The sequence below is a fragment of the Scyliorhinus canicula genome, chromosome 7, assembly GCF_902713615.1.
Source record: "Scyliorhinus canicula chromosome 7, sScyCan1.1, whole genome shotgun sequence".
Taxonomy (NCBI): domain Eukaryota; kingdom Metazoa; phylum Chordata; class Chondrichthyes; order Carcharhiniformes; family Scyliorhinidae; genus Scyliorhinus; species Scyliorhinus canicula.
Window position 1 is genome coordinate 46,270,969 of NC_052152.1, and position 24,175 is coordinate 46,295,143.

The 24,175-nt window shown below is 46.5% G+C and overlaps 2 protein-coding genes across 10 annotated transcripts in view; both read left to right on the forward strand.

Moving 5' to 3' along the window:
• Positions 1–21,639, forward strand: part of LOC119968926 (F-box only protein 40) — a 64,066-nt gene extending 42,427 nt beyond the window's left edge. For 2 of the 3 annotated variants that reach the window (XM_038801925.1, XM_038801924.1), the window contains 2 exons: positions 17,804–17,984; positions 20,354–21,639. In XM_038801925.1, the coding sequence (XP_038657853.1) occupies positions 17,804–17,984; positions 20,354–20,499 (327 nt within the window). In that variant the 3' untranslated portion in view covers positions 20,500–21,639. Of the gene's footprint in view, positions 1–17,803; positions 18,230–20,353 lie in introns of those variants that run through there. The other variant, XM_038801926.1, reaches the window with a different exon arrangement.
• Positions 21,640–23,394: 1,755 nt separating this feature from the next.
• The window catches only part of polq (polymerase (DNA directed), theta), a 111,750-nt gene continuing 110,969 nt past the window's right edge, over positions 23,395–24,175 (forward strand). For 5 of the 7 annotated variants that reach the window (XR_005461267.1, XM_038801911.1, XM_038801915.1 and 2 more), the window contains exon 1: positions 23,406–23,903. Coding sequence is in view for 6 of the 7 variants with exons in the window: in XM_038801911.1 (XP_038657839.1) it covers positions 23,830–23,903 (74 nt within the window). In the remaining variant the exon portion in view is untranslated. Of the gene's footprint in view, positions 23,904–24,175 lie in introns of all 7 variants that reach the window. The other 2 variants (XM_038801912.1, XM_038801913.1) reach the window with 2 other exon arrangements.

The window sequence follows — 24,175 nt, forward strand, 5'->3', positions numbered from 1 at the left end:
GACAGCACTGCCCGGCCCGTAACACGAACTGCAGCAGCTGCGGGAGAAAAGGATATTTCGCCAAAGTTTGCCTGGCCAGGTCCAAGAACTGGGCAGCATGGTAGCATGGTGGTTAGCATCAATGCTTCACAGCTCCAGGGTCCCAGGTTCGGTTCCCGGCTGGGTCACTGTCTGTGCGGAGTCTGCACGTCCTCCCCGTGTGTGCGTGGGTTTCCTCCGGGTGCTCCGGTTTCCTCCCACAGTCCAAAGATGTGCGGGTTAGGTGGATTGGCCATGCTAAATTGCCCGTAGTGTCCTAAAAAGTAAGGTTAAGGGGGAGTTGTTGGGTTACGGGTATAGGGTGGATACGTGAGTTTGAGTAGGGTGATCATTGCTCGGCACAACATTGAGGGCCGAAGGGCCTGTTCTGTGCTGTACTGTTCTAAATTCTAAAAACTCTAACTCACAGGCCCGATCCTCAGACTCACAGGCCCACAGACCCTGCAGTGTGGCACCGTGTCTGCCAACTCCGCCCCCTGCAGACCCATCATCAGCCTCATGCCATCCGTGGGGGCAGCCATCTTCCAGCCCTCACAGCACGTGTGACTCATTGGGGCCGCCATCTTGGCCATCCTCCCCCACGCGGTCAGCCATATGCGATCCATGGGGGCCGCCATCTTGGGCGCCATCTTCCTCACCGCCCGCCACGCTCTACCAATGGGGGCCGCCATCTTGGCCACCATCTGCTACGCCGCCAGACGCGTACGATCAACAAGGGCAGCCATCGCGGAGCCGCCCCAGCACTTCCGACCACATGGGCTACCCGCAACTCAGTGCGGTCACCCTGGACCAGTCCCGACCCAAGCACCTCTGGTGCTCTATGTTGACTGTCCGGGTAAACGGGCACGAGACGCCTTGCCTTTTCGACTCCGGGAGCACAGAGAGCTGCATTCACCCGGACATGGTAGGACGCTGCTCGCTCACAATTTTCCCGGTGCACCAAATCATCTCCCTCGCTTCTGAATCGCACTCGGTGCAAATCCGAGGGTGCACTACCGCAACGGGCAGCACGGTAGCATTGTGGATAGCACAATTGCTTCACAGCTCCAGGGTTCCAGGTTCGATTCCGGCTTGGGTCACTGTCTGTGCGGAGTCTGCACATCCTCCTCGTGTGTGCGTGGGTTTCCTCCGGGTGCTCCAGTTTCCTTCCACAGCCCAGGTTAGGTGGATTGGCCATGATAAATTGCCCTTAGTGTCCAAAATTGCCCTTAGTGTTGGGTGGGGTTACTGGGCTATGGGGATAGGGTGGAGGTGTTGACCTTGGCTAGGGTGCTCTTTCCAAGAGCCGGTGCAGACTCAATGGGCCGAATGGCCTCCTTCTGCACTGTCAATTCTATGAACCTTAGCAATACAGGGCGCCGAGTACGCCAATGTTAAATTATATGTGCTCCAGTACCTCTGCGCTCCTCTCCTATTGGGACTAGATTTTTAATGCAACCTCAGGAGCCTAACCCTGAAGTAAGGGGGGCCCCTACCCCCACTCACCATATGCAGCCTCGCGACCCTAAAAGTCGACCCTCCCCCAATCTTCGCAAACCTCACCACTGACTGCAAACCAGTCGCCACCAGAAGCAGGCGGTATCGCACTCAGGACAGGACTTTTATCAGGGCCGAGGTCCAGCGTCTCTTGCGGGAGGGAGTCATCGAGGCCAGCAATAGCCCCTGGAGAGCTCAGGTGGTGGTCGTCAAGACCGGGCGTCACGTGTTCCAAAAAAACAATGGACCAAATGGTGGACCAGTACGGGCTGTGGGCCACATTTCCGTACTTGGACAATGTCACCACCTGCGGCCATGATCAGCAGGACCACGACGTCAACCTCCACAGATTTATCCAAACCACCCATACCCTAAACCTCACATACACCAAGGAGAAATGTGTTTTCCGCACAACCAGACTAGCCATCCTCGGCTATGTCATGGAAAATGGCGTTCTAGGCGCTTTTCCTCTTTTCTGAAACAAAATTCACTGGACATTGGTACCTTTGAAGTCTTTGACTTTCGCTCTTTCTTTGAGGGGGGGGAAGGATGAAAAAAAAAATTGGAGACATTTGAGGGGGGAAAGGAGCGGATTGAGGGGGAAAGGAGAAAGAAAGATTTGAAATTGGTCCTAGTGTGTTCAGCGGAGCGGCTGCACTTGGAGGAGCTCCCATCGGGGATAGCGATTTTGTTCCTTTTTTTAAATTTGAACTTGCGTTCAAGCCCTAAAAATAGATTTGTTTGTTTAAGTCCCCCACGGCACAGAGATGCTGAATAGGTGTTGGGCTGGACACTAAGAGAAGAAAGAAACAGCTTTAAAATTGGAGGGATTAAAGAGCACAGAGAGGATTTTTTTTTTTGCTGAAATTTTGTTTTTTTTTTTAAATGTTTTTTTTCCGTCTTTGAGGCTCAAGGGAAGGGCGGCATTCTGTGGCGGCAATGTGCTGAACGGGCGCACATCAGGTGTCTCTCCTCCCAACCGAACCCAACGTAGTTAATCGGAGATTTTGGCATAAAAAGACTACCAAAACTCACTTGAATACAGACGACACGGGAGAAGAAGATGCCTGGCAACAATAGACCAAGGGGACGCCGAGAAATTATGAGTAGCAGCGAAGGAAAGAGGCAGGAACAGCGGGCGAATGGAGAGCTGACCCCACGAGGCGAGGCAAAGACCCAGGTGGATCAGGAGAGGGAAAGATCGGCGAATCGAACAGCGGAGCAGGAGCAGGACACAGCAATCCTCCTTCCCGCACAGGGCGACGAATGGAGGAATGTACTCAAAAAGGAACTGAACGCCATGAAAGGAGCGATCAGGATGGAGCTCCACATGATGAAGGAGGTGATGTTGGAGGCGACAAACACCATGCAACGCATCATAGAAGGCCTGAGACAGAAGGTGGAGGCATAGGAAACAACAATCCTGGACCTGGAGAAAGCAGCTACAGACCAGAGTGACAGAATTGTAGCTCTGGAAACTGAGGTGAAAAGGTTGGTGGCGGCCCAGGGGAGCCTAAAAGGGAAGGTGGAAAACCAGGAAAACAGGTCCAGACAGCAAAACGTCCGAATAGTGCGTCTGCCAGAGGGGATAGAAGGAAAAGATCCAACGGGCTACATCGTCCAAATGCTGGTACACGCTAGTGAGGAGGGAGGACTTTCCAAACACCCCAGAAATGGACAAGCCACACAGGTCACTTCGGCCCAGGCCCACAACTGGGGAGCAGCCATGGACGATAATCACGAGTCGCACCGGTTCCAGGACTGAGAAAAAATCCTGAGGTAGACCCGCCAAACAAAATCATGCTCGTGGGAAGGGCACAGAGTGAGGGTGTACCAGGACATTGGGGTGGACCTGGCAAAGAAGAGGGCTGAAGTTAATAGAGCAAAATCGGCGCTCTGTAAAAGTGGGGTACTGTGGTAGTATGACCAGGGATATTACAGTACCTTGGAAGCGAGCTGCAATTGGTGCAGAAGACTCGCTGCCCATTGGCCCGGTTAAGTCATGTGCCTCTCTGCCGATTGGCTGGGGAAGTCATGTGCCACTCAGCCGATTGGCTGAGAGGAGGTAGGTAGCTCCGCCTACGAGGTGGAGTATAAGAACCCGTACTGTCCGGCAGCCGGCCTTTCTTCTGTACGTCTGCTGCCGGGCATATATCTTGTGCGTTCAAGCCTATCGTTTGGATCTCATCCTCGTCTCATGTCCAATTGATGGTGCATCAGGTACGATTTGGAATGCTATTGCTGGCCAGACTCTGGGTGACATATAAAGGTAAAGAACTTTACTTCAACACCCTGGCGGAGGCTAAAGGATTTGTTAAAATGAACAACCGAGAGGGAGAGCAATCGTGGAAGCTCCAGGGACAGAAAAAGAAAGAAACTGAGAGCTGAGGTCGGATTGGGACAAGAATACAATCTATGTTTATACGTTTTTTACTGTGCTGCCTCGTTTTTGGGCCTGATTCTTCCCTCAATGTGATAAGTGGGAACAGGGCAAGGGGAGCAAGGGTAAGGAAAGCAGGCACGGGGCGAGATAAGGTGTGGGTAAAATGAGGCCTGGGCTAGACCAGCACTGGGAGGGGAGCCACCACGCTAGCAAGGTGGGCTAGCACGGGAAGACAGGCAGTAAGAGAGGCTGTGGCGCACCTCTCTGGGTGGCCAGAAAGGGGGGGGGGGAATAGGGAAGAAGGGGGGGAGAATACAGGGGGGGACAGAGGGAGAGGGGTTAGGGGGAGGGGATAGGGGAAGGGGGAACGGGGGGGAAGTGCAGGATAAAACAAGAACAAAACGACGGATAAGGACGGGAAACAAAGCAGGTGCAGGCCTCGGCAGGCATGGATCAGGGCGAGGAACCAAGATGGTTCCTCAATTGGGGGGAGGGTCGGTCCCTGGGCAGAAGGAGACCCCGGCGTGTGGGGGTGCACCCACCTGACGTACACATAGTTGGCGGCCATGTTGGGTGCCCCCTGGACAAAGGGAGGCCCTGGAGCGCAGGGGCCCGACCTCATAGCGAGAGCGGCGACCGTGGCCATTTTAGACGGCCCCCTAACAAAGGGAAACCCCGGAATGCAGGGGCGCGTCCAACTGGTAAGTATGATTGAACCCGCTGGACCAAGGGGGTCACAAACCCCCCCACCAGGATTCTTACCTAGAATGTAAGGGGACTTAACGGCACAGTGAAAAGATCCAGAGTCTTCGCCCACTTAAGAAGCTTAAAGGCCGACATAATTTACCTGCAAGAGATGCACCTGAGGGAGTAGGACCGACTGCTGGTAAGGAAGGGCTGGGTGGGACAGCGCAACATTCATGTTACGGGACGGAGGCGAGGGGAGTAGCCATACTGATCAGGAAGAGGACGGGTTTTACAGAAACCAAGACAGTTATGGACTCAGGGTGACGGTATTGTGGTGAACGTATTGCTACTACAATTCACCACTATATTGTATTGTATTATGTTGATGCCCTTGTGGGTTCTGCCTGTGGCTCCACCCCCTCAGGGGTGGTATATAAATCTGCAGCCTGTAGGCGGCACTCAGTACAGAGCAAAGTAACAGCCAAAACGGGGAGGTCTCACCCTCCATGTTTTGGGAGGTACTTAAGGCCATGATTAGAGGAGAGATCATAGCCTACAAGGCAAGCAGAGATCGGGAAGAGAGGGTGGCCAGGCAACAGCTAGTGGACTCCACCCTGGAAATCGACAGAAAGTACTCCGAGGCCCCGGCTGCTGGTGGAGAGGAAGAAGCTGCAAATGGACTTTAACCTGCCATCCACTAGGAAAGCAGTGTACCAACTCGGCCAGACACGGGGAGACAAGACTGGCCGCCTATTGGCTCACCAGCTGAGAAAGCAGGCAGCCACGATGGGAATAGCCCAGGTAAAGAATAGCAGAGGCAGAGGCAGACGAGTAACAGAACCGAAAGGCCAATCAGGCATTTGAGACCTTTTACCGGGGACTGTACACTTCTGAGCCCCCGGACGGGGATCCGGGGATGAAACAGTTCCTCAACGGACTGGAACTACCAGTTGTGGGGAAGACAGACAGGAGGGAGCTGGAAGCACCAATAGATCTGGGAGAAATCATGGAGAGCATCAGCTCCATGCAGGCGGGGAAGGCACCGGGACCCAAAGGGTTCCCGCGGGACTTCTATATAAAATTCACGCCAGCCCTGGCCCACACTTAAGGGACATGTTTGCGGACTCACTGGCAAGGGACACCCTGCCCCCCATGCTAGCGCAGGCCACAATCTCACTTATACCCAAAAAGGATAAATACCCAACGGAATGCGGATCTTATAGACTCATTTCACTGCTGAATGTTGATGCGAAAATAATCGCAAAGGTCCTGGCCAAAAGGCTGGAAGGCTGCGTACCGGAGGTGCTCGCAGAAGACCAAACAGGCTCGGTCAAGGGTAGGCAACTCACTGCGAACATCAGGCGGCTGCTGAATGTAATAATAAACCCCTCCCCCCCTCCCAGGGAAAGAGCACCAGAGGTGATCGTCTCCCTGGACGCAGAAAAGGCCTTCAACAGAGTCGAATCGAAGTTCCCCCTTCAAGGTGCTGGAATGGTTTGGGTAGGAGTGGGATTCATCGCCTGGGTGAGACAACGTTCCCAAAGCGAGCGTTCGAACTAACACCACCGGCTCTGAATACTTCCAGGTACACAGAGGAACAAGGCAGGGCTGCCCCTTGTCCCCCTCTTTTTTGCGCTAGCGATTGAACCCCTGGCGATAGCCCTGCAGGACGCAAAAAGCTGGAAGGGCATCCGGAGAGGAGACAGAGAGCACAGAGTTTCACTCTTTGCGGATGACCTGCTCCTTTATGTCTCGAAGCCACAGGAGGTACTGAACACAAACCTGCAGATCCTGAAAGAGTTTGGAACCTTTTCAGGCTACAAACGTAACCTGGGCAAAAGTGAGGCATTCCCAGTGAACCCAAATGGGGGTGGGGCAGAGCTGGAGGGGCTCCGGTTTAAAACGGCCCAGAACAGATTCCGTTACCTGGGGAGCCAAATAGCCAGAGACTAGACACAGGTCTACAAGTGGAACCTGACCAGCCAGGTGGAGGAAGTATAAAAGGACCTACAGAGGTGGGGCTCACTCCTACTCTCACCCGGCGTGGAGAGTGCAGACGATCAAGATGAATGTACTGCAAGGTTCCTCTTCCTGTTCAGATCCATACCGATCTTCATCCTCAAGGTCTTTTTCCGAAATGTAGACAGTCTAATCATGGTGTTTGTGTGGGGCGGTAAGTGCCCGAGAATTCCCAAACCAACACTACAAAGAATGAAAATCAAAGGTGGTTTGGCTTTACCGAACTTACAATACTACCACTGGGCAACAACGGTGGAAAGAGTGAGGGGGTGGGTTCACGAACCCGACTCAGAGTGGGTACGGATGGAGGAGGCCTCCTGTAAAGGAACGATCCTCCGCGCCCTGGCTACAGCAGCACTCCCATCCCCCTCAGCAAGATACACAACAAGCCTAGTGGTAGCGGCCACGCTGAGAACGTGGACCCAACTGACACAGCACTTCGAGCTAACTAAGATGGCCCCCATCTGCGGCAATCACAAATTCCCCCCAGCCATGCTAGACACCACCTTCAAAATATGGAGATGAGACGGGGGCACACTGACGGTCAGGGACTTTTACGTAGGGCACAGACTGGCGACACTGGACGAACTGACGAAGAAGCGGAAACTACCGAAAGGACAGGAAATGAGGCACCTACAAATAAAACACTTTGTCCACAAAGAGACAGTAGGCTACCTCGGGGCCCCAGAAACCACATTATTAGAGGACCTGATAGGCACAAGCAGCAAAGAAGGGGGACTATGTGTTAAAAGGGGAGGGTGCAGGCGGGGGCGGGCGGAAGGGACCACAGGCCGAGCCAGAGGGTGGCAAAATGTACATGAAGTAAATTAAGGGAAGGACAGGATAAACCTTTCTGTATAATGCAATAAACTAATGCGGCAAAAATTTGTATAACTGTTGGTAAATGTGGAAAATGGCAATAAAAAGATTTTCAAACAATAAAGAAACAGAGACTAGCTCTACGTGAAACTCCTCTGGAGGGACCATAGAAAAATACAGCACAGAACAAGCCCTTCAGCCCACGATGTTGTGGCCAACCTTTGTCCTAGATTAATTATAGATTATCATAGAATTTACAGTGCGGAAGGAGGCCACTCGACCCATCGAGTCTGCACCGGCTCTTGGAAAGAGCACCCTACCCGAGGGCAACACCTCCACCCTATTCCCATAACCCAGTAACCCCACCCAACACTAAGGGAAATTTTGGATACTTAAGGGCAATTTATCATGGCCAATCCACCGAACCTGCACATCTTTGGACTGTGGGAGGAAACCGGAGCACCCGGAGGAAACCCACGCATGCACGGGGAGGATGTGCAGACTCCGCACAGACAGTGACCCAAGCCAGGAATCGAACCTGGGACCCTAGAGCTGTGAAGCAATTGTGCTATCCACAATGCTACTGTGCTGCCCTTAAGAACAAATTAATCTACACTTCATTATTCTACCATAATCCATGTATTTATCCAACAGCTGCTTGAAGGTCCCTAATGTTTCCGACTCAACTACTTCCACAGGCAGTGCATTCCATGCCCCCACTACTGTCTGGGTAAAGAATCTACCTCTGACATCCCCCCTATATCTTCCACCATTCACCTTAAATTTCCGTCCCCTTGTAATGGTTTGTTCCAAGGTGAGAGGGGGAAAGTTCAAGGTAGATGTGCGTAGAAAGTTCCCCACGCAGAGGGTGGTGGGCGCCCGGAACGCCCCGCCAGTGGAGGCGGCAGAGGCGGGCACGACAGCACCATCCAAGATGCATCCGGACAGACACACGAACGGGCGGGGAACAGAGAGAAGCAGACCCCGGTAAACAGGCAACAGGTTTAGACAAAGGATCTGGACCGGCGCAGGCCGGGAGGGCCGAAGGGTCCGCCCCTGCGCTGCAACTTTCCTTGTTCTTTGTTTGACTGTCTACTTTATCTCTTTCCCTGATCATCTTATAAACCTCTATCAAGTCATCCTTCATCCTTCTCCGTTCTAATGAGAAAAAGCCTAGCACCCTCAACCTTTCCTCATAAGACCTTCTCTCCATTCCAGGCAACATCCTGGTAAATCTCCTTTGCACCTTTTCCAAAGCTTCCACATCCTTCGTAAAATGAGGTGACCAGAACTGTACATAGTACTCCAAATGTGGCTGTACCAAGGTTTTGTACAGCTGCATCATCACCTCACGGCTCTTAAATTCAATCCCTCTGCTAATGAACGCTAGCACACCATAGGCCTTCTTCACAGCTCCATCCACTTGAGTGGCAACTTTCAAAGATCTATGAACATAGACCCCAAGATCTCTCTGCTCTTCCACAATGCCAAGAACCCTTCCGTTAACCCTGTATTCCGCATTCATAGTTGTCCTTCCAAAATGGACAACCTCACACTTGTCAGGATAGAAGTCTTACAATAACAGGTTAAAGTCCAACAGCTTCAAATCACTAGCTTTCGGAGCACTGCTCCTTCCTCAGGTGAATGAAGAGGTATGTTCTAGAAACATATATATAGACATAGTCAAAAATGCAAGACAATGCTTTGAATGCGAGCATTTGCAGGTAATTATGTCTTACAGATCCAGAGACAGGGGTATATTCTAGTTTGCGGGCTATTTGAATAAATGTACATTTCTATAAAACCTTGCACTGCCATTGGACCTTCTGAAGTCTTTTAAAGCCAATTAAGTACTTTTGAAACATATTCACTGTTGTAATGCAAGAAGCTGTCAGTATGCATGTGTAATCACATTTAGTTTTAAAATTGTTATTTTTATAGTGTATTCACTGTCATTAGTAACAAGGTCAAGGAAGCCCTTTTATAACTCTAACACGTGGCTTCCTGCAGCCATTTCACCTTCTGTACCTTTTCTATATTAACTATGCATTGATTTCATCGCAAAAAACACTTTTATACCTCTAACACGTGGCTTCCTGCAGCCATTTCACCTTCTGTACATTTTCTATATTAACTATGTATTGATTTCATGGCAGATTCTAATCAGACAGCCTTCACTTGCCGTCAGGATGTACCCCTCCTAATCCAGCCCCAGAGCTGCAAGAAGCGCAACCGCGGGCAAAAAAGAGCAGGCGCCTTCCTGCTCCACCTTCCTCCCACCGGTCTTCGGGCTTTGGGGTGGGTGGGGGGGGGGGGGGGGGGGGGGGGGGGGGGATGTTATAACCCGCATGAGACCTATGGGGATGGACCAATTAACCTCCGCGTGAACCTCGTAGAAGGCTTCCCCGCTGAAGGGCAGCGGCCCATCAGCAGAGTAATGGACTGTGTCATGAAAACCGGCCCAGATGCGATCCGAGGAGTGTACTTCCAGCTGGGACCCAGAGTGTGTATGTAGTTCGCTTTGCAATAAAATAAGTTTTTTTTACATTTCTCATTTTTGACTCCTCTGTGGCCATATCAACTGTGCCATGGCAAGTAATTTTGTTCATGGACTATATTGCTGATAACACTGAGTGTTTTATTCCTCTTTCTCAGGTGTCCCTGAAGAATCTCAAACTTCGGGCCAAGAGGATGGTAATCTTGCCACCTCACAGCATTAATGAAAATACCAGTAATGCTCATAAACCAAAGTACTATGAAAATAAATATTACAGTTTATCTAGAAAGCAAATTAGTCTTCAATGACCAAACAATTAATACCTGACAATTTGAGGACCCTATTTTATTAGTCATCCATTACCAAAGCAAAAATTGATGCTATGTTGACCTTCATTAGCTCTCTTCTATCTCTACTACTGTCAGTTTAAAAATAACTATCCTTGATTGCACTGTTACTAAATCTGGAAATAGCAACTGGTATTCGGATATTTTAGTCTGTTGATCATGCATTCCCTCAGCTTGTTCAATTCATGCCACGTGATAACAAAGCAGAAACAACTTTGCAGATAATACATTTGCTATTTATGGGCTTACACCCTTCAAAAGAAAAATGGGCATTGGTTCTGTTATATTGGACTGGTGAAGGAAAATAAAGATGCTGGATTTACAACTACAATGAATAGGATTTTATTAGGGCCCTAAAATTTTGAAGAATATTGGTTAGGCCATGAGCACTCACCATTATCATGGAGTAAATTGGACATATGCAGTAAAATGCATAGTTGCTGTCAGATTTATTTGCCATCCTCACCCACAAACTGTCCATCACTGCTGATAGACTCAACATTGAAATACATGTGAGGGAATGAAGTTGCAGTATCCCCACAATACCCATTAAACATTCCAGAAAATGTTCAGGCTTTTCCATTCAAGTGTATGAATTTTAATGGCATGGCAAGTCTTAATTACTGCCAAGTAAACTCTGAAAATTACAAGGGCCGGGTCTCATTCGTCCAGATTTAATCATTGCCGGAGAGTTTTCTCTCTTTTTCTCTCTGTCTCTCTTAATCCCATCTATTTCTCCCTTTCTTTTGGTTTCTATATGTGATTTTACATTGAATTTAATATTCTAACACACTTTCTGGTTTAAACCCTGCCTGCCTCAGTTGTTTGCCCTGTTCACACAGGTCCCAGATTCCCTGTGGAGGATGTTGTGCTGTTTCCGACTCCCAATGACCATACATTGCTCAAAATCCAAGCAACATTTGACTGCTGCACATATGGTGCTTACTGCAGAATCTGGGCCATTATTGTTCTTTTTCAGGATGTCTGTTGCTGGCAAGACCAGCGTCTGTTGGTCACCTTGAGAAACTGAATGCTAGGCCACTTCAGAAGGCAGATCAGGGTGAGCCACGTTGGTGTGGAAATGGTGTCATATATAGACCAGGCAGGGTAAGAATAGGAGTTTCCTTCTTGAAAGGCATTTGATGAACAGTTGGATTTTTGAAACATTCAACCAGTTTCATTATAACTTTGATACTTTTTGCTGCCCTATTTAACAACATTTGGATTAAAACTCAAAAACTGTCATGGTGAAATTCGATCTGACATGTAGATTAGCAGCACAGGTTTACTGTTTCAGTCACTTAGTCATTAGACCCCTCAATCTGTTTGATTAATCAGATTAAATTATATGACCTGTGGATGTGGAGTTTCCACTGCCACTATTGACCATGTTTTGAGTTTTCTACCATCCCATCAAATCCTCAACCAGTACAATTTCAGCTACTACACTTTTGGTAGACAGGACAAAACTGCTTATGCATCACTGGCAGTGCCATTGCTAGTGGGGGTCTTGCTTATTTGCATTAAAAAGTCTTGTTTTTGATTACATTTCATTGAGTTCCTTCAGGATTCTGTGAGTATCTTATGTTGAACCACAAAGAACATCCAAGGCATTTCAGGGATTCATGGTATTATGTTTCCTCATGTGTTCACATTTGCTTCACAGCAGGGAGGTACGAATGTCACCAAAGAGACTGTTAACTCTTAATCCCACATTCCTGCTTGCAGCTGGCTGCCAAGCAGCTTTGGGGAAAGTTTGTCAGCAGCTCTCTAACTTGCTGTCTCAGCTGCCAACACTGCACAAAAAGAGGCCCTTCAGCTCGTTGTGTCTGCCATTAAACTCCTGTCTATTCTAATCCATTTCCCAGCACTTGGCCGTAGATTTATATGCTATGGGGTTTCATAGAACATACAGTGCAGAAGGAGGCCATTCGGCCCATCGAATCTGCACTGACCTACTTAAGCCCTCACTTCCCACCTACCCCATAACCCAAAACCCCTCTTAACCTTTTTGGTCACTGGGGCAATTTATCATGGCCAATCCACCTAACCTACACGTCTTGTGGGAGGAAACCGGAGCACCCAGAGGAAACCCACACAGACATGGGGAGAACGTGCAAACTCCACACAGACAGTGACCCAGCAGGGAATCGAACCTGGGACCCTGGCGCTGTGAAGCCACAGTACTATCCACTTGTGCTACTGTGCTGCCCATACTGCTCATCCAAATGCTTCCTAAATATTGTGAGGGTTCCCACCTCTACCATGGGCGGCACGGTAGCACAGTGGTTAGCACTGTTGCTTCACAGGTCCAGGGTCCCAGGTTCGATTCCCGGCTTGGGTCACTGTGCGGAGTCTACACGTTCTCTCCATGTCTGCGTGGGTTTCCTCCGGGTGCTCCAGTTTCCACCCACAGTCCAAAGGTGTGCAGGGTAGGTGGATTGGTTATGCTAAATTGCCCTTAGTATCCAAAAAGGGTAGGTGGGGTTACGGGGTTAGGGTGGAGGTGTGGGCTTAAGTCGAGTCTTCTTTCCAAGGGCCAGTGCAGACTCGATAGGCCGAATGGCCTTCTTTGCACTGTAAATTCTATGATTTATGATCCTTTCAGGCAAAGAGTTACCACCATCCTCTGGGTGCAAATGTTTTTCCTCAAATCCACTCAAATCCCCTTACTGTAAAACTATGCCCCTGATTATTAATCCTCTACTAAGGAGAAACATTTCTCCCTATCTACCCAAACTATGTCCCTCATAATTTTGTACACCTCAATCAGGTCCCCCCTCAGCCTTCTCTTTTCCAACGAAAGCAATCTGAGTCTAACTAGCCTCTTTTCAGAGCTGAAAAACTCCAGCCCAAGCAACATCCAGGTGAATAGAAACATAGAAACATACAATTTAGAAGCAGGAGGAGGCCATTCGACCCTTTGAACCTAATCAGCCATTCATTATGATCATGGCTGATCATCAAGTTCAATACCCTGATCCCACCTTCCCCTATGTTGACTATGAAGGCCAATATACCATTTGCTATCTTTACTGCCTGCTGCACCTGCGCGCTTACTTTAGTGACTGATGCACGAGGACACCAAGGTCTCGCTGAATATCCACCTCTCTCAATTTACACACATTCAAATAATAATCTTTCTTATTTTTGCTACTGAAGCGGATAACCTCACATTTATCCACATTATACTGCATCTGCCATGAATATACCCACTCACTCAGCCTGCCCAAATGCCACTGAAGCATCTCTACACCCTCCTCACAGCTCATCCTCCCACCCAACTTTGTATCATCTGCAAATTTGGAGATCATGGGCTGGATTGTCCGTTTGGGAAACTATGTGCTGTTGTTGGCGTGGAATCAGTGATGTTTTACGCCCGAGAAAATGGCACAAAACCTCCACCGATCCGCCGTCTGGTCGAGAGCTAGCAGGCAGGCAACGTACGGCGCTAGCTGCGGTACAGTCGGAGAATTGCCGGGTCCGTGGCCGAGCATGTGCACGTCCTGCCAAATAGTGCCCCCCTGTGGCCAGGCTCGCCACCCCCGGATCATGCCTCATCAGTGCCCCCAGCCCCCGCCAAAGGCCCCCCCTGCCCATAGATCGGCTTCCCCCCCCCCCCCCCCCCCCCCCCGACTGGACTCAGTTCACAGCCGCCACGCCGGGTTCCCGAAACAAATAGTACACACACCCCACGCCATCAGGAACTCGGCCTATTGGGGGAGGGCCTCAGTTAATGTCCTGAGGCCATCCCAAAGCTGTGCGGCGTACTCTGCGTGCTTTCCACTCACACTCGCCGCCCCGAATTCGGCACCAAAGGCGATTCTCTGGTCAATCGGCCAACGCGATTTCGGCATTGGAGACCGGAGAATCCCACCCCATACATGTGTAGTTCCCTCGTCAAAATCATTAATATATAATGTGAACAGTTGGGGTCCCAGCACTGATCCCTGTGGTAGCCCACTAGCCAATTAGAAAAAGACCAATTTATTCCAACTCTTTGCTTCCTGTCTGCTAACCAGCTTTTTATCCATCTCAAGACACTACCTGTAATCCCATGTGCTTTAACTTTACATATTAATCTACTATGTGAGACTTTATTAAAAGCCTTCTGAAAGTCTAAATAAACCACATCCAACAGTTCTTCCTGGTCAACTCTTTGTGGTGAACCACTGTGTGCACCTGTATTAGGGGATGTAAGGTAGGACCTGCACTACAGGTTCGCCGGTAGCCCCTGCCGGCTAGCTCCGCCCACAAGGAGCCATATAAATATGCGTGTCCTCCTTCTGATCAGCCATTTCACCAGCTGCAGTAGGAGGCCACGTATCTGACTGTAATAAAGCCACAGTTGTACCAATCTGAGTCTTTCGTGCAACTGATCGTGCATCAATTTATTACAGTCAGATTTACTAAGAAATGGATATCAGAATCAAACCAGATTGCCTGCAGCTGGATCCGCACTCGCCCGATGCCAAAAAGGACTTTAATCACTGGCTAGCATGTTTTGAGGCTTATATCAATGCTGCGAACCCCACGCCGACAGAAGCTCAGAAGATTCAAGTCTTATACTCTAGGTTATACTAAGTTGCCCACCAAGGACGCTCTAACAATCACATATCTCATTAGGATCTGCCAAGACCCTAGCAGCTGAAAATTGAATCCTTTTATTGGTCAAAATTGCCGTCCCTTCCGGGCCCTTCCATCGAAATCCGAGTGAAATATTTGATTCACCCACCCCTTCCACAACCTAGTCTGGTCCCGTCCCTGCAAATGGGTCTCTGCAGAAACACCACATCAGCACTCAAACTTTTCAGATGGACAGATATCCTCTACCTTTTCATTGGGCCATTCAACTCCCTTACAATACAGGTGACCAGCTGAATTTAAAATGCTGTCTGAACCAGAACAATAACCAGAACAAAAACACTAAGTTCATTGTCCAAATCTAAACTAAGATAATGAGCTTCAGTTACTCCACCGCTCCGTTTCCATTAACTAGCTAACAATTCAGTTAGCAGGGCGGCCCCCGCCCAGAGTCAAGAAAAATATTAACAGCTTCACAAAAGTCGAACGTAACATCTTAGAACCACGTACTCCAACAGGGAGCCATATTTCCCCCATAACAATTATAACACAAAGAACAAAACTCCCATAACCTTGATCCCCACACCCAAATCCAAACTTTGAAACATTTGACCCACCCAAGAACAAAGAAATACAGACATAACTAGAAACCCCAACAATTCCCCACAACCACATACCTACCCCCAACATCCAAATACCTCACATAAACCCCGATCAACTCACACCCACCCTATTTTTTTTTTTACAAAAGATCAGCCCATCAAACAAATTGTCTTTTGATTCAAATGTCACTCTGAGCCTCGCTGGGCACACCACCTCAGATCGAACTCCACTCTTATATTGGGTAGCCTTAGCTTTATTAAACGCTGTCCACTACCTCACCAGCTCCGCTCCAATGTTTTGATACATCCTGATGGCGTGACCTTCCCATTTATAATCATGATGATGTTTCGCCCATCTCAGGACCCGTTCCTTCCCCAGAAAACTATGGAACTTTACAATACCAGCCCATGGCGGTTCATCAGGACGGGCTTTGCCGGAGTGTCCTGTGTACTTGATCCAGCTCTGGATGGTACGTCCTTCCCCACCATCTGCCCAGATATCTTTGAATAGTATTCTGTGGGAGTTGGGCCTTCCATTCTCTCTGACAACTCCACGATTCTGATGTTCTCCCTCCAAGATCGAGTCTCCAGATCGTCCACTTTGGCCTTCAGTGTTTTATTCACATTGGCCAAATGTAACATCTCAGCTTCCAGAGAGGCAATCTGGTCACTGTGTTTTGAGAGAGTTGCCTCCACTTCCTTTATCATGGCGCTTTGCGCTTTTACAACTCGTTGGTCTTTTCCAATGCCGACTGAATGGGAGCCGGGGCCTCTTCTATCGACTGCTTCTGTTTCTCAAATTAAGTTGCCAAGATGCCAGTTAGCTCCTTGACCGTTAGTGGAGAGGACAGAGCCGCAGCACCACCCTCTGCCATTTTCTCCTCAGAAGAACCCTGAGAAGTCTCCGACTCCATCGGCGAATGTCCTTCTTCAAATTTCCTTACCCTGGTCCTTCTGGGCATTTCCCTTGTAACATTGATTGTGTAGGATTTCAAACAAACATACCCCCAGAAACTGAGCGAAAAGAGCTAAAAATTCAGTACTCTGGTGGGAACGATCTTGTGGCGATCTCTCTCTACATATGGCCACTGGACGTCCTCCCCATATGTCTTCATAATCAGCCTATCTACCTGTCTTGCTGCCTTCGGTGTCTACGGATATGCACCACAATATCGCTCTGGGTCTGTACGTCCTAGGTTCCAGCTGTTCATTGTGTATTCCCATGCCTCCTTAATCCTCCCTGAATGCATCATTGCATACTTTCAGGGTTAAATTCCATTTGCCACTGTTCTGCCCATCTGACCAGCCCATTTATATTATCCTATAAACTAAGGCTTTCCTCCTCGCTTTTTACCACACCACCAATTTTCGTGTCATTTGCAAACTTACTGTTCATACCACCCACATTCATTAGATCATTAATGTACACTACCAACACCATGGGACCAAGCAACGATCTCTGTGATACACCACTGGGCAGGTGTTACTGCAAAAACATCTTCTGTTTTTCTTGTCGAAGATCCATCACTGCATGATAGTGGTTGCTGCAAGCTGGCTTCAAAATCTCCAGTCTACCGATGCATTCACATTATAATAGTTCACATCTGTATGAGCTGGATTTGCCTTCGTCCCAATGCTAAAATTGTGGACAATCGAACATTCTGCCCAAATGCACTTGAAATAGCATCAGTTAGGAAATCATTTGCAAATATGGAGCAGCACTTCCTCAATGTAATCAGCTGTGTGTTAATGGACTGGCATCGATTTCACCAAACTGAGCAGCTTAATATCAAGTATTTTTTTCTTTTTTTTGTTAAAAAGTATTAACCATTGACCCACCCAATGGCTGGCGCTGTTTTATTAAAAAAGCTGAAAAGGATCGATCAGCAAAAAGAAGCACTTTATAGATGGATGTCTGGTCCTCGCTCCTCCTTTGAGTGATGCTACTTAAAAATCGCCGAAAACAGCTTACGAGAAAATAAAATGAGCCATTTATGACCTGAAAATATTTTTTAAAACTTGCCAATTCATCTAAGAAAATTAGCGTCATTTAAAGAATCTTCTCAAACCAGCAGAACTGGCGACAGAACATTTCTACATTTACCTGGTGATGTAGTTAGGTTTGTTGGTGGCATCTGATTGGGGTGAATTGATTCTTTAACTGGTATAAAACATAGAACATAGAACAGTACAGCACAGAACCGGGAAAATATGAGCATGAGTGGTTTTGGGGGTAGCTCACGTTTAAAATTCAACCATCCTTTGAGCTATTTTGACCAATTGTGTTTGAACCAGTAGCACGGATCAATCTGAAGCAATAAGACTCTGACCTCCTTTCCTTTTATTCCAGAAGTGGAAGTTCAGTTGTGTCTTCTCTACGGTTGACAACTGGAGGTTTAATGACGGCCCCAGCATGGCAGAACATCTGAAAACCTGTTCATATTATGTGGCAGAGAGAAGATCAAAGCCTGTCGCCCTCACCGATATGTGCAAATCCTCAGAGACAAAACAAGAGAACAAGAGCCTCGTTAGTATGTTTAGTAGGAAAAAAGCAGCAAATAGATTTTCCGGTCTGATGGTATAAAGTTTTAGTGTTTTGATCCTGATGTTTCATTAAATGTTCTTAGTAATTTTTCGCATATCACTTACATTTAAGCCAGCTCGAATCTTTGCATTTCAACAGTATACACCGCATTTATTCATTCATAGAATTCATAGTGCAGAAGGATGCCATTCGGCCCATCAATCTGCACCAATCTTGGAAAGAGCACCCCACTTAAGCCCACACCTCCACCTTATCCTCCCAATCCTACCTAACCTTTTTTGGATACTGAGGGCAATTTATCATGGCTAATCCACCTAACCCACACGTCTTTGGACTGTGGCAGGAAACCCATGTAGACACGGAGCGAACTTGAAAGTTTTGTTTTATTTGCCACATGAACTGAAAAGAGGTATGACAATGGTGCAGCATGGTATATATTTGACTCAAGACTACAGTTTACACCTGTGTAGTAAGGCAGGATGAATAAGAATAGTTTAAAACCAGACTTGTATAATAATAATAATCTTTATTATTGTCACAAGTAGGCTTACATTAACACTGCAATGAAGTTACTGTGAAAATCCCTTAGTCGCCACACTCCGGCGCCTGTTCGCATACACTGAGGAAGAATTCAGAATGTCCAATTCACCTAACAAGTACATCTTTCAGGACACATGGGAGGAAACCGGAGCACCCGGAGGAAACCCACACAGACACAGGGAGAACCTGCAGACTCTGCACAATCAATGATCTAAGCCGGGAATTGAACCTGGGACCCTGGCACTGTGAAGCAACAGTACTAACCACTGTGCTACCGTGCCACCCATGTGACATGACGGTAGGAATAAATAGGAGCATGGTAATCTACTTACTAGTTTTAAGGTCAGAATCTGATTATGATCGGATAATTTCATGTTAGTAATTTTAAAAGTTTATTTTTAGCACAGTATATGTATCTGTCAACAGGCAGGCAGACCAACTCTTACTGGTGAACGGTATTCCTGCAGTTCTCACCAAGGTGAAATTTTGATGATGCTGTGATGGAGGGGGGAAGTAACTCAATCAGGTTTGCTCTTATAGAATCCCGATAGAGCAGAAGGAGGCGATTCAACCTATCGGTTGTTCGAAGAGGCACCTCACCCAGGCCCATGCCCCCGCCCTATCCCCGTGACTCCACCAAACCTTTTTGGACACGAAGGGGCAATTTAACCTGGTCAATGCATCTAACCTGCACATCTTTGGACTGTGGGAGGAACAGGGAGAACGTACAAACTAGACACAATCACCCAAGGTCAGAGTTGAACCCGGGTCCCTTGGTGCTGTGAGGCAGTAGTGCTAACCATATCACACCGTGGTCTGGTGCATCTTCTAGTCGTTGTCCGCAGAATATGGCCAGAAATCTGGGAGCCAGATGCTTCTCTCCAAATTGCCTCTGTTTTGGGTTGAGAAATTGTAAGCGACAGCATTACAAAGGGATAATACTATTTTTGTTTAATAATGTTTCTGCTGTATTAACATGAAAATAAACAATTCTGTTTTTTAAGATAAATTCATTTGTCATAACACTACCAAAATATGATGAGGTTCCCTTCTAAGACTGGAGGTAGTGTGGGGAGGGGGCTTGAAGTGGTGAAGGGTGATGGTGAAAAATTTATAATTTGAGTTTTGTTGAACTTTCTGGAGTTTTAATTTCACGTTGTGTTTACTTTGTTTTTGACACTTCAGCTAGCTGTCTGTTCAGAAAGTAGGTTTAATGATGAAAACCAGAGATATGAAATGTTTTATATTTTAACATTTTTGGGGGTTAACGTTACCACCAATAGGTCAAATGGCCCCATTCAGTTCTATGTAATAAGGTCTATCATAAGTGTGAATGCAGAATGCATTACTACTGAATGCGGGCAGCATGGTGGTGCAGTTGTTCACACTACTGCCTACGGCGCTGAGGACCTGGGTTCGATCCCGACCCCGGGTCACTGTCCGTGTGGAGTCTGGATATTCTTCCCGTGTCTGTGTGGGTTTCACCGCCACAACCCAAAAGATGTGCAGGTTAGGTGGACTGGCCGCGCTAAATTGCGCCTTAATTGGAAAAAAATAATAGGGTACCCTAAAATTATTTAAAAATAAATAAATGAATACTGAATGTGTATGAACACATTATTCGGAAAATATTAATTGTTTCAGTTTTCAATACTCTTTTCAATGTGACAGAGGTGCTCTTGAGGTTTCAAGGTTTACTTGTCAGTACAGTATACACATTAAATAATGAAGAAAACTTCACTAGTCAGGCAGGAAAAAAATAGAAATGATTATACCTAGTTTATTCATGAAAACTTTGTTTTGTTTTATTGCTAGATTGTGCTATTGTTTGTAAAATCAACTTTTGCCAAAAGATAGCGAACATATTTACTTCACAACCTTCAACTTCACCGTCAATCTCCACTCTTGTCCAGCAAAAAGGAAATAGTTTATACTTCCATGACTGTGGTCACATTTTCTAGAACATATGACCTTTCATTTTGCTTGTACACTGTGCATATTGGCATGTTGAAATATCACTTAAAACGAAACACATATTTCACTAATCTCAAATACCCTCAAACTGAACTGCTGGAGCTTGAGCACAAATGAGACTGAACATTCCGTCAGGAAATGTGCAAATTCTGGCAATATCCAAACAACTTAATGATCACCAAAATGATTTAAGAACTGACCACCTACCAACAAAAAGCAATGTGCGCTTGATTCCGGGGCATAGATTTCTAAATTATTATACACAATCAGATTTAGCAGACTTTCGTATTGTAACTGTCAACAAGCAATCATTTTTCTCCTGATTATCATGCCAGAACTACTACATCTATCTAAGACTCCATGACTATGTGGAGTTTTAGCAATTTGCATTATGATTAAATGAGTTCAAGTTCAGTTCAGTCTCTGCCAGCACTTCTGAGATTTGGAGGGGGAGAGGGGGTATTTATTCCATTTAAGTGGCTGAAGAGTAAGGAAGGAATTTAAATCTCTACACTTCAGTGTGACAGACCAGTTGGCATGGTTTCAACTTGCAAGCTGGGAAATTTGACCTGTTGTTCTCCACTGGTGTTGGAATCCAAACTGTTTTAGCTCCAAGCAAAGCTCTCTAAATGTTTAATTCAATAAAATAAAAGGCAAATAATTATGGACTACAACTTTGATCAAACTTTATCTGAATTAAGATTTTCTAATGGACAGTACTATAATGTACAAAGTATTTCACACTGCATGGGCCGTATTATGCACATTTCACAAGTTTCTTCTCACTGTTTTTGTTGACTTTTAGTGGACACAATATAAGTTTGCAACATACAACCTTTGTTCAATATACTCATATACAATCTACAACACATTGATGTTACTTCATTATTTCAGTTGCATTTTTCATTGAATGACTTTCAATTTGTCAATTTATTGTAGTGTTATCCTTCATGCTCTTTATTAGGAAGATGGAACACCAGAATATCCACTGAAAGGGAAACTTGAAACTTCCCATAATACCTTGTTGTTTGAAGTATTTTTGATAGTTACTCATCAGATAAATATTTGCTGCAACTGAAAATACAGCTCTGTAATTCTTTGGTAATCAATAAAATTGGTACAAATAACATTTGGTTCATTTTTCCTTACTGATTTTTAAAAAAAGAACTAGTGAAAAGGTAATATTACTCTGATGGGAGTAAGTGACATTTTTTCAGAACTAATTTACACATAATATATTTAATTTAGAAACATAATAAAATTGAATAGAAATAAAATGACCAACTGTAGAAATTATAATTTGCGGATAGGAACATTTTCAATTACAATTCTGCGAAAAACTGAAATTATTTAATTTTTTTTAGTGTCTGACAGACTAACACTGACATTGTTCACATGAAGAAATGTTGCCAAATTAAGGGGCTGAATTCTTCCGCCCCGCCCACCGCATGATCGTCACGGGCGGAACATGGACCTCGGACAGGTCCATTGACCTCGGACGGGAATTTCCGGATGCCAGGTGGGCACTGCCAGAGAATCCTGCCCAATTATGTTTTTAAATTCCAATTACTTCCAATATTCATCACATTCTCTTGAAAATAAAAACTTTTACTGAAGTGAGCAATCTGCCAACGGAAACAAAGTTGAACTGGAAGAATTGGGGATATTTAATAAGGGAAGTAATTACGAGCAGTAAATCATCAGAAGTAATTTTGAAGAAAGAGATGGGAGACGATAAGGAAGTTGCGTCTAGAATAAGTCCGATGGAAGTACTCATACCAGATCTATCCAGCCATAATCCACTGAGTGTCTTTAAGACAGATATAGATAGGTTCTTGATTAATATGATTATCTTGACTAAAGGGCAGCACAGTAGCATTGTGGATAGCACAATTGCTTCACAGCTCCAGGGTCCCAGGTTCGATTCCCGGCTTGGGTCACTGTCTGTGCGGAGTCTGCACGTTCTCCCCGTGTGTGTGGGTTTCCTCCGGGTGCTCCGGTTTCCTCCCACAGTCCAAAGATGTGCAGGTTAGGTGGATTGGCCATGATAAATTGCCCTTAGTGTCCAAAATTGCACTTAGTGTAGGGTGGGGTTACTGTGTTATGGGGATTGGGTGGGAGTGTGGGCTTGGGTAGGGTGCTCTTTCCAAGAGCCGGTGCAGACTCGATGGGCCGAATGGCCTTCTTCTGCACTGTAAATTCTATGATCTATGAGGGACTCAGGGGTTATGGGGAGAAGGCAGAACGGGGATGAGAAACACATTAGCCATGATTGAATTGCGGAGCAGACTCAATAGGCCGAATAGCCTAATTCTGCTCTTATGTCCTATGGTCTTACACATTTATCATGATATTCACCGCTTTAAGGCTAACACTGAGGGCTGTTTCGATATCCCTTTGCCATAAGGGAAGGAACAAACACCTATAAAGGTAAAGACAGTTTTGAGATCTGGAGAGCACTAGAGAGATACTCTGGCAAATGTGACAAGAGTCTGGGAATATCTTCCTACCAGGTGACAAAGCTGGAGTTGAATTTGCTAAAGGTATTGATAGTTCTGTTAGAAAAGGCCTTGTGGGGGCAGCGATCGGGTGTGGCAGGAGATTTTGTAGCGGCTGTAAAAGTTACGACCTAATAATTCGGCTTCACGCCGCACAGCCAGTCACATTTTTTAATGGAAGGGTTTGTTGCTGAACAGTTGAGAGTTGATTCTGAACAGACCTCCCTTTGCGAAAGCATTGCCACGGCACTGTTCGTGGTAATAATTGGGAGATCTTCAGTGTGGCGAGGGAGGGAGGATGGGGGGATAATTCATCAGACGGACCGGTGGGAATGGTGTCGGGAGGGAATGGTGTCAGCGGCGGAACCGGGGTTCCGGTTCCGGCGGCGGTTTGTTTGAAATTGATCAATAACTGAAATGACATGAGGAGGTTCAGCTCACAGCGCTGAACATGGCCGGAAAGATCAACATTGGGTAAATGCGGCTGGAGGCTCTGATTAGTAAGTGGCCTCTTTATTCCGAGTCTCAATTAAATTATAAATAACCAGGAATACATACGTACCAAATGAAAGATTTGACGGAACAATTAACGAAAGCTGTCTAAGAGAAACTGCTGCTTTTTGTATTGTTCGACTGCAGTGAGCAGCAGTTCTGATCTACTCCCAAGAAGTATAACCTGCCGATGTTTATGTCTACATACATATATGCTTTTATACATAGAAATAAAATTGCATATTTTGCTAATGTAATTATTTTGGAAGTCAAGTGTGAAACTCGAAAGTCTTTGGGAGACTCGGCATCCAGATTCGATGCGGGGAAATGAGCAACAAGGAAACTACCAGATGCCGACAAAGATTTATGGGGCAACATCGAGTATCCATTCGGAAGAAAAGGTAAGAAACTGTAAATTCGTGACGGGACCTGAATTTAGTTTTCTGAATTATTCTGGATTGCCAGCCCAGTAACATACCTGCTACACTGTACTACCTCAAGGAGGATTTCTCTAATGACGGAACACCGGTATTTTCAGCTCAACATATAATTTTGTAGAATGTGAGATATATACGCGCTGAAGAAATCCTCACATCTGTTTACCTTCGTTTCAAATAAAAATTCCTCACTTAGCAGGAAATATTTACTGGAATCCGCACCACTGGTAAAGAAT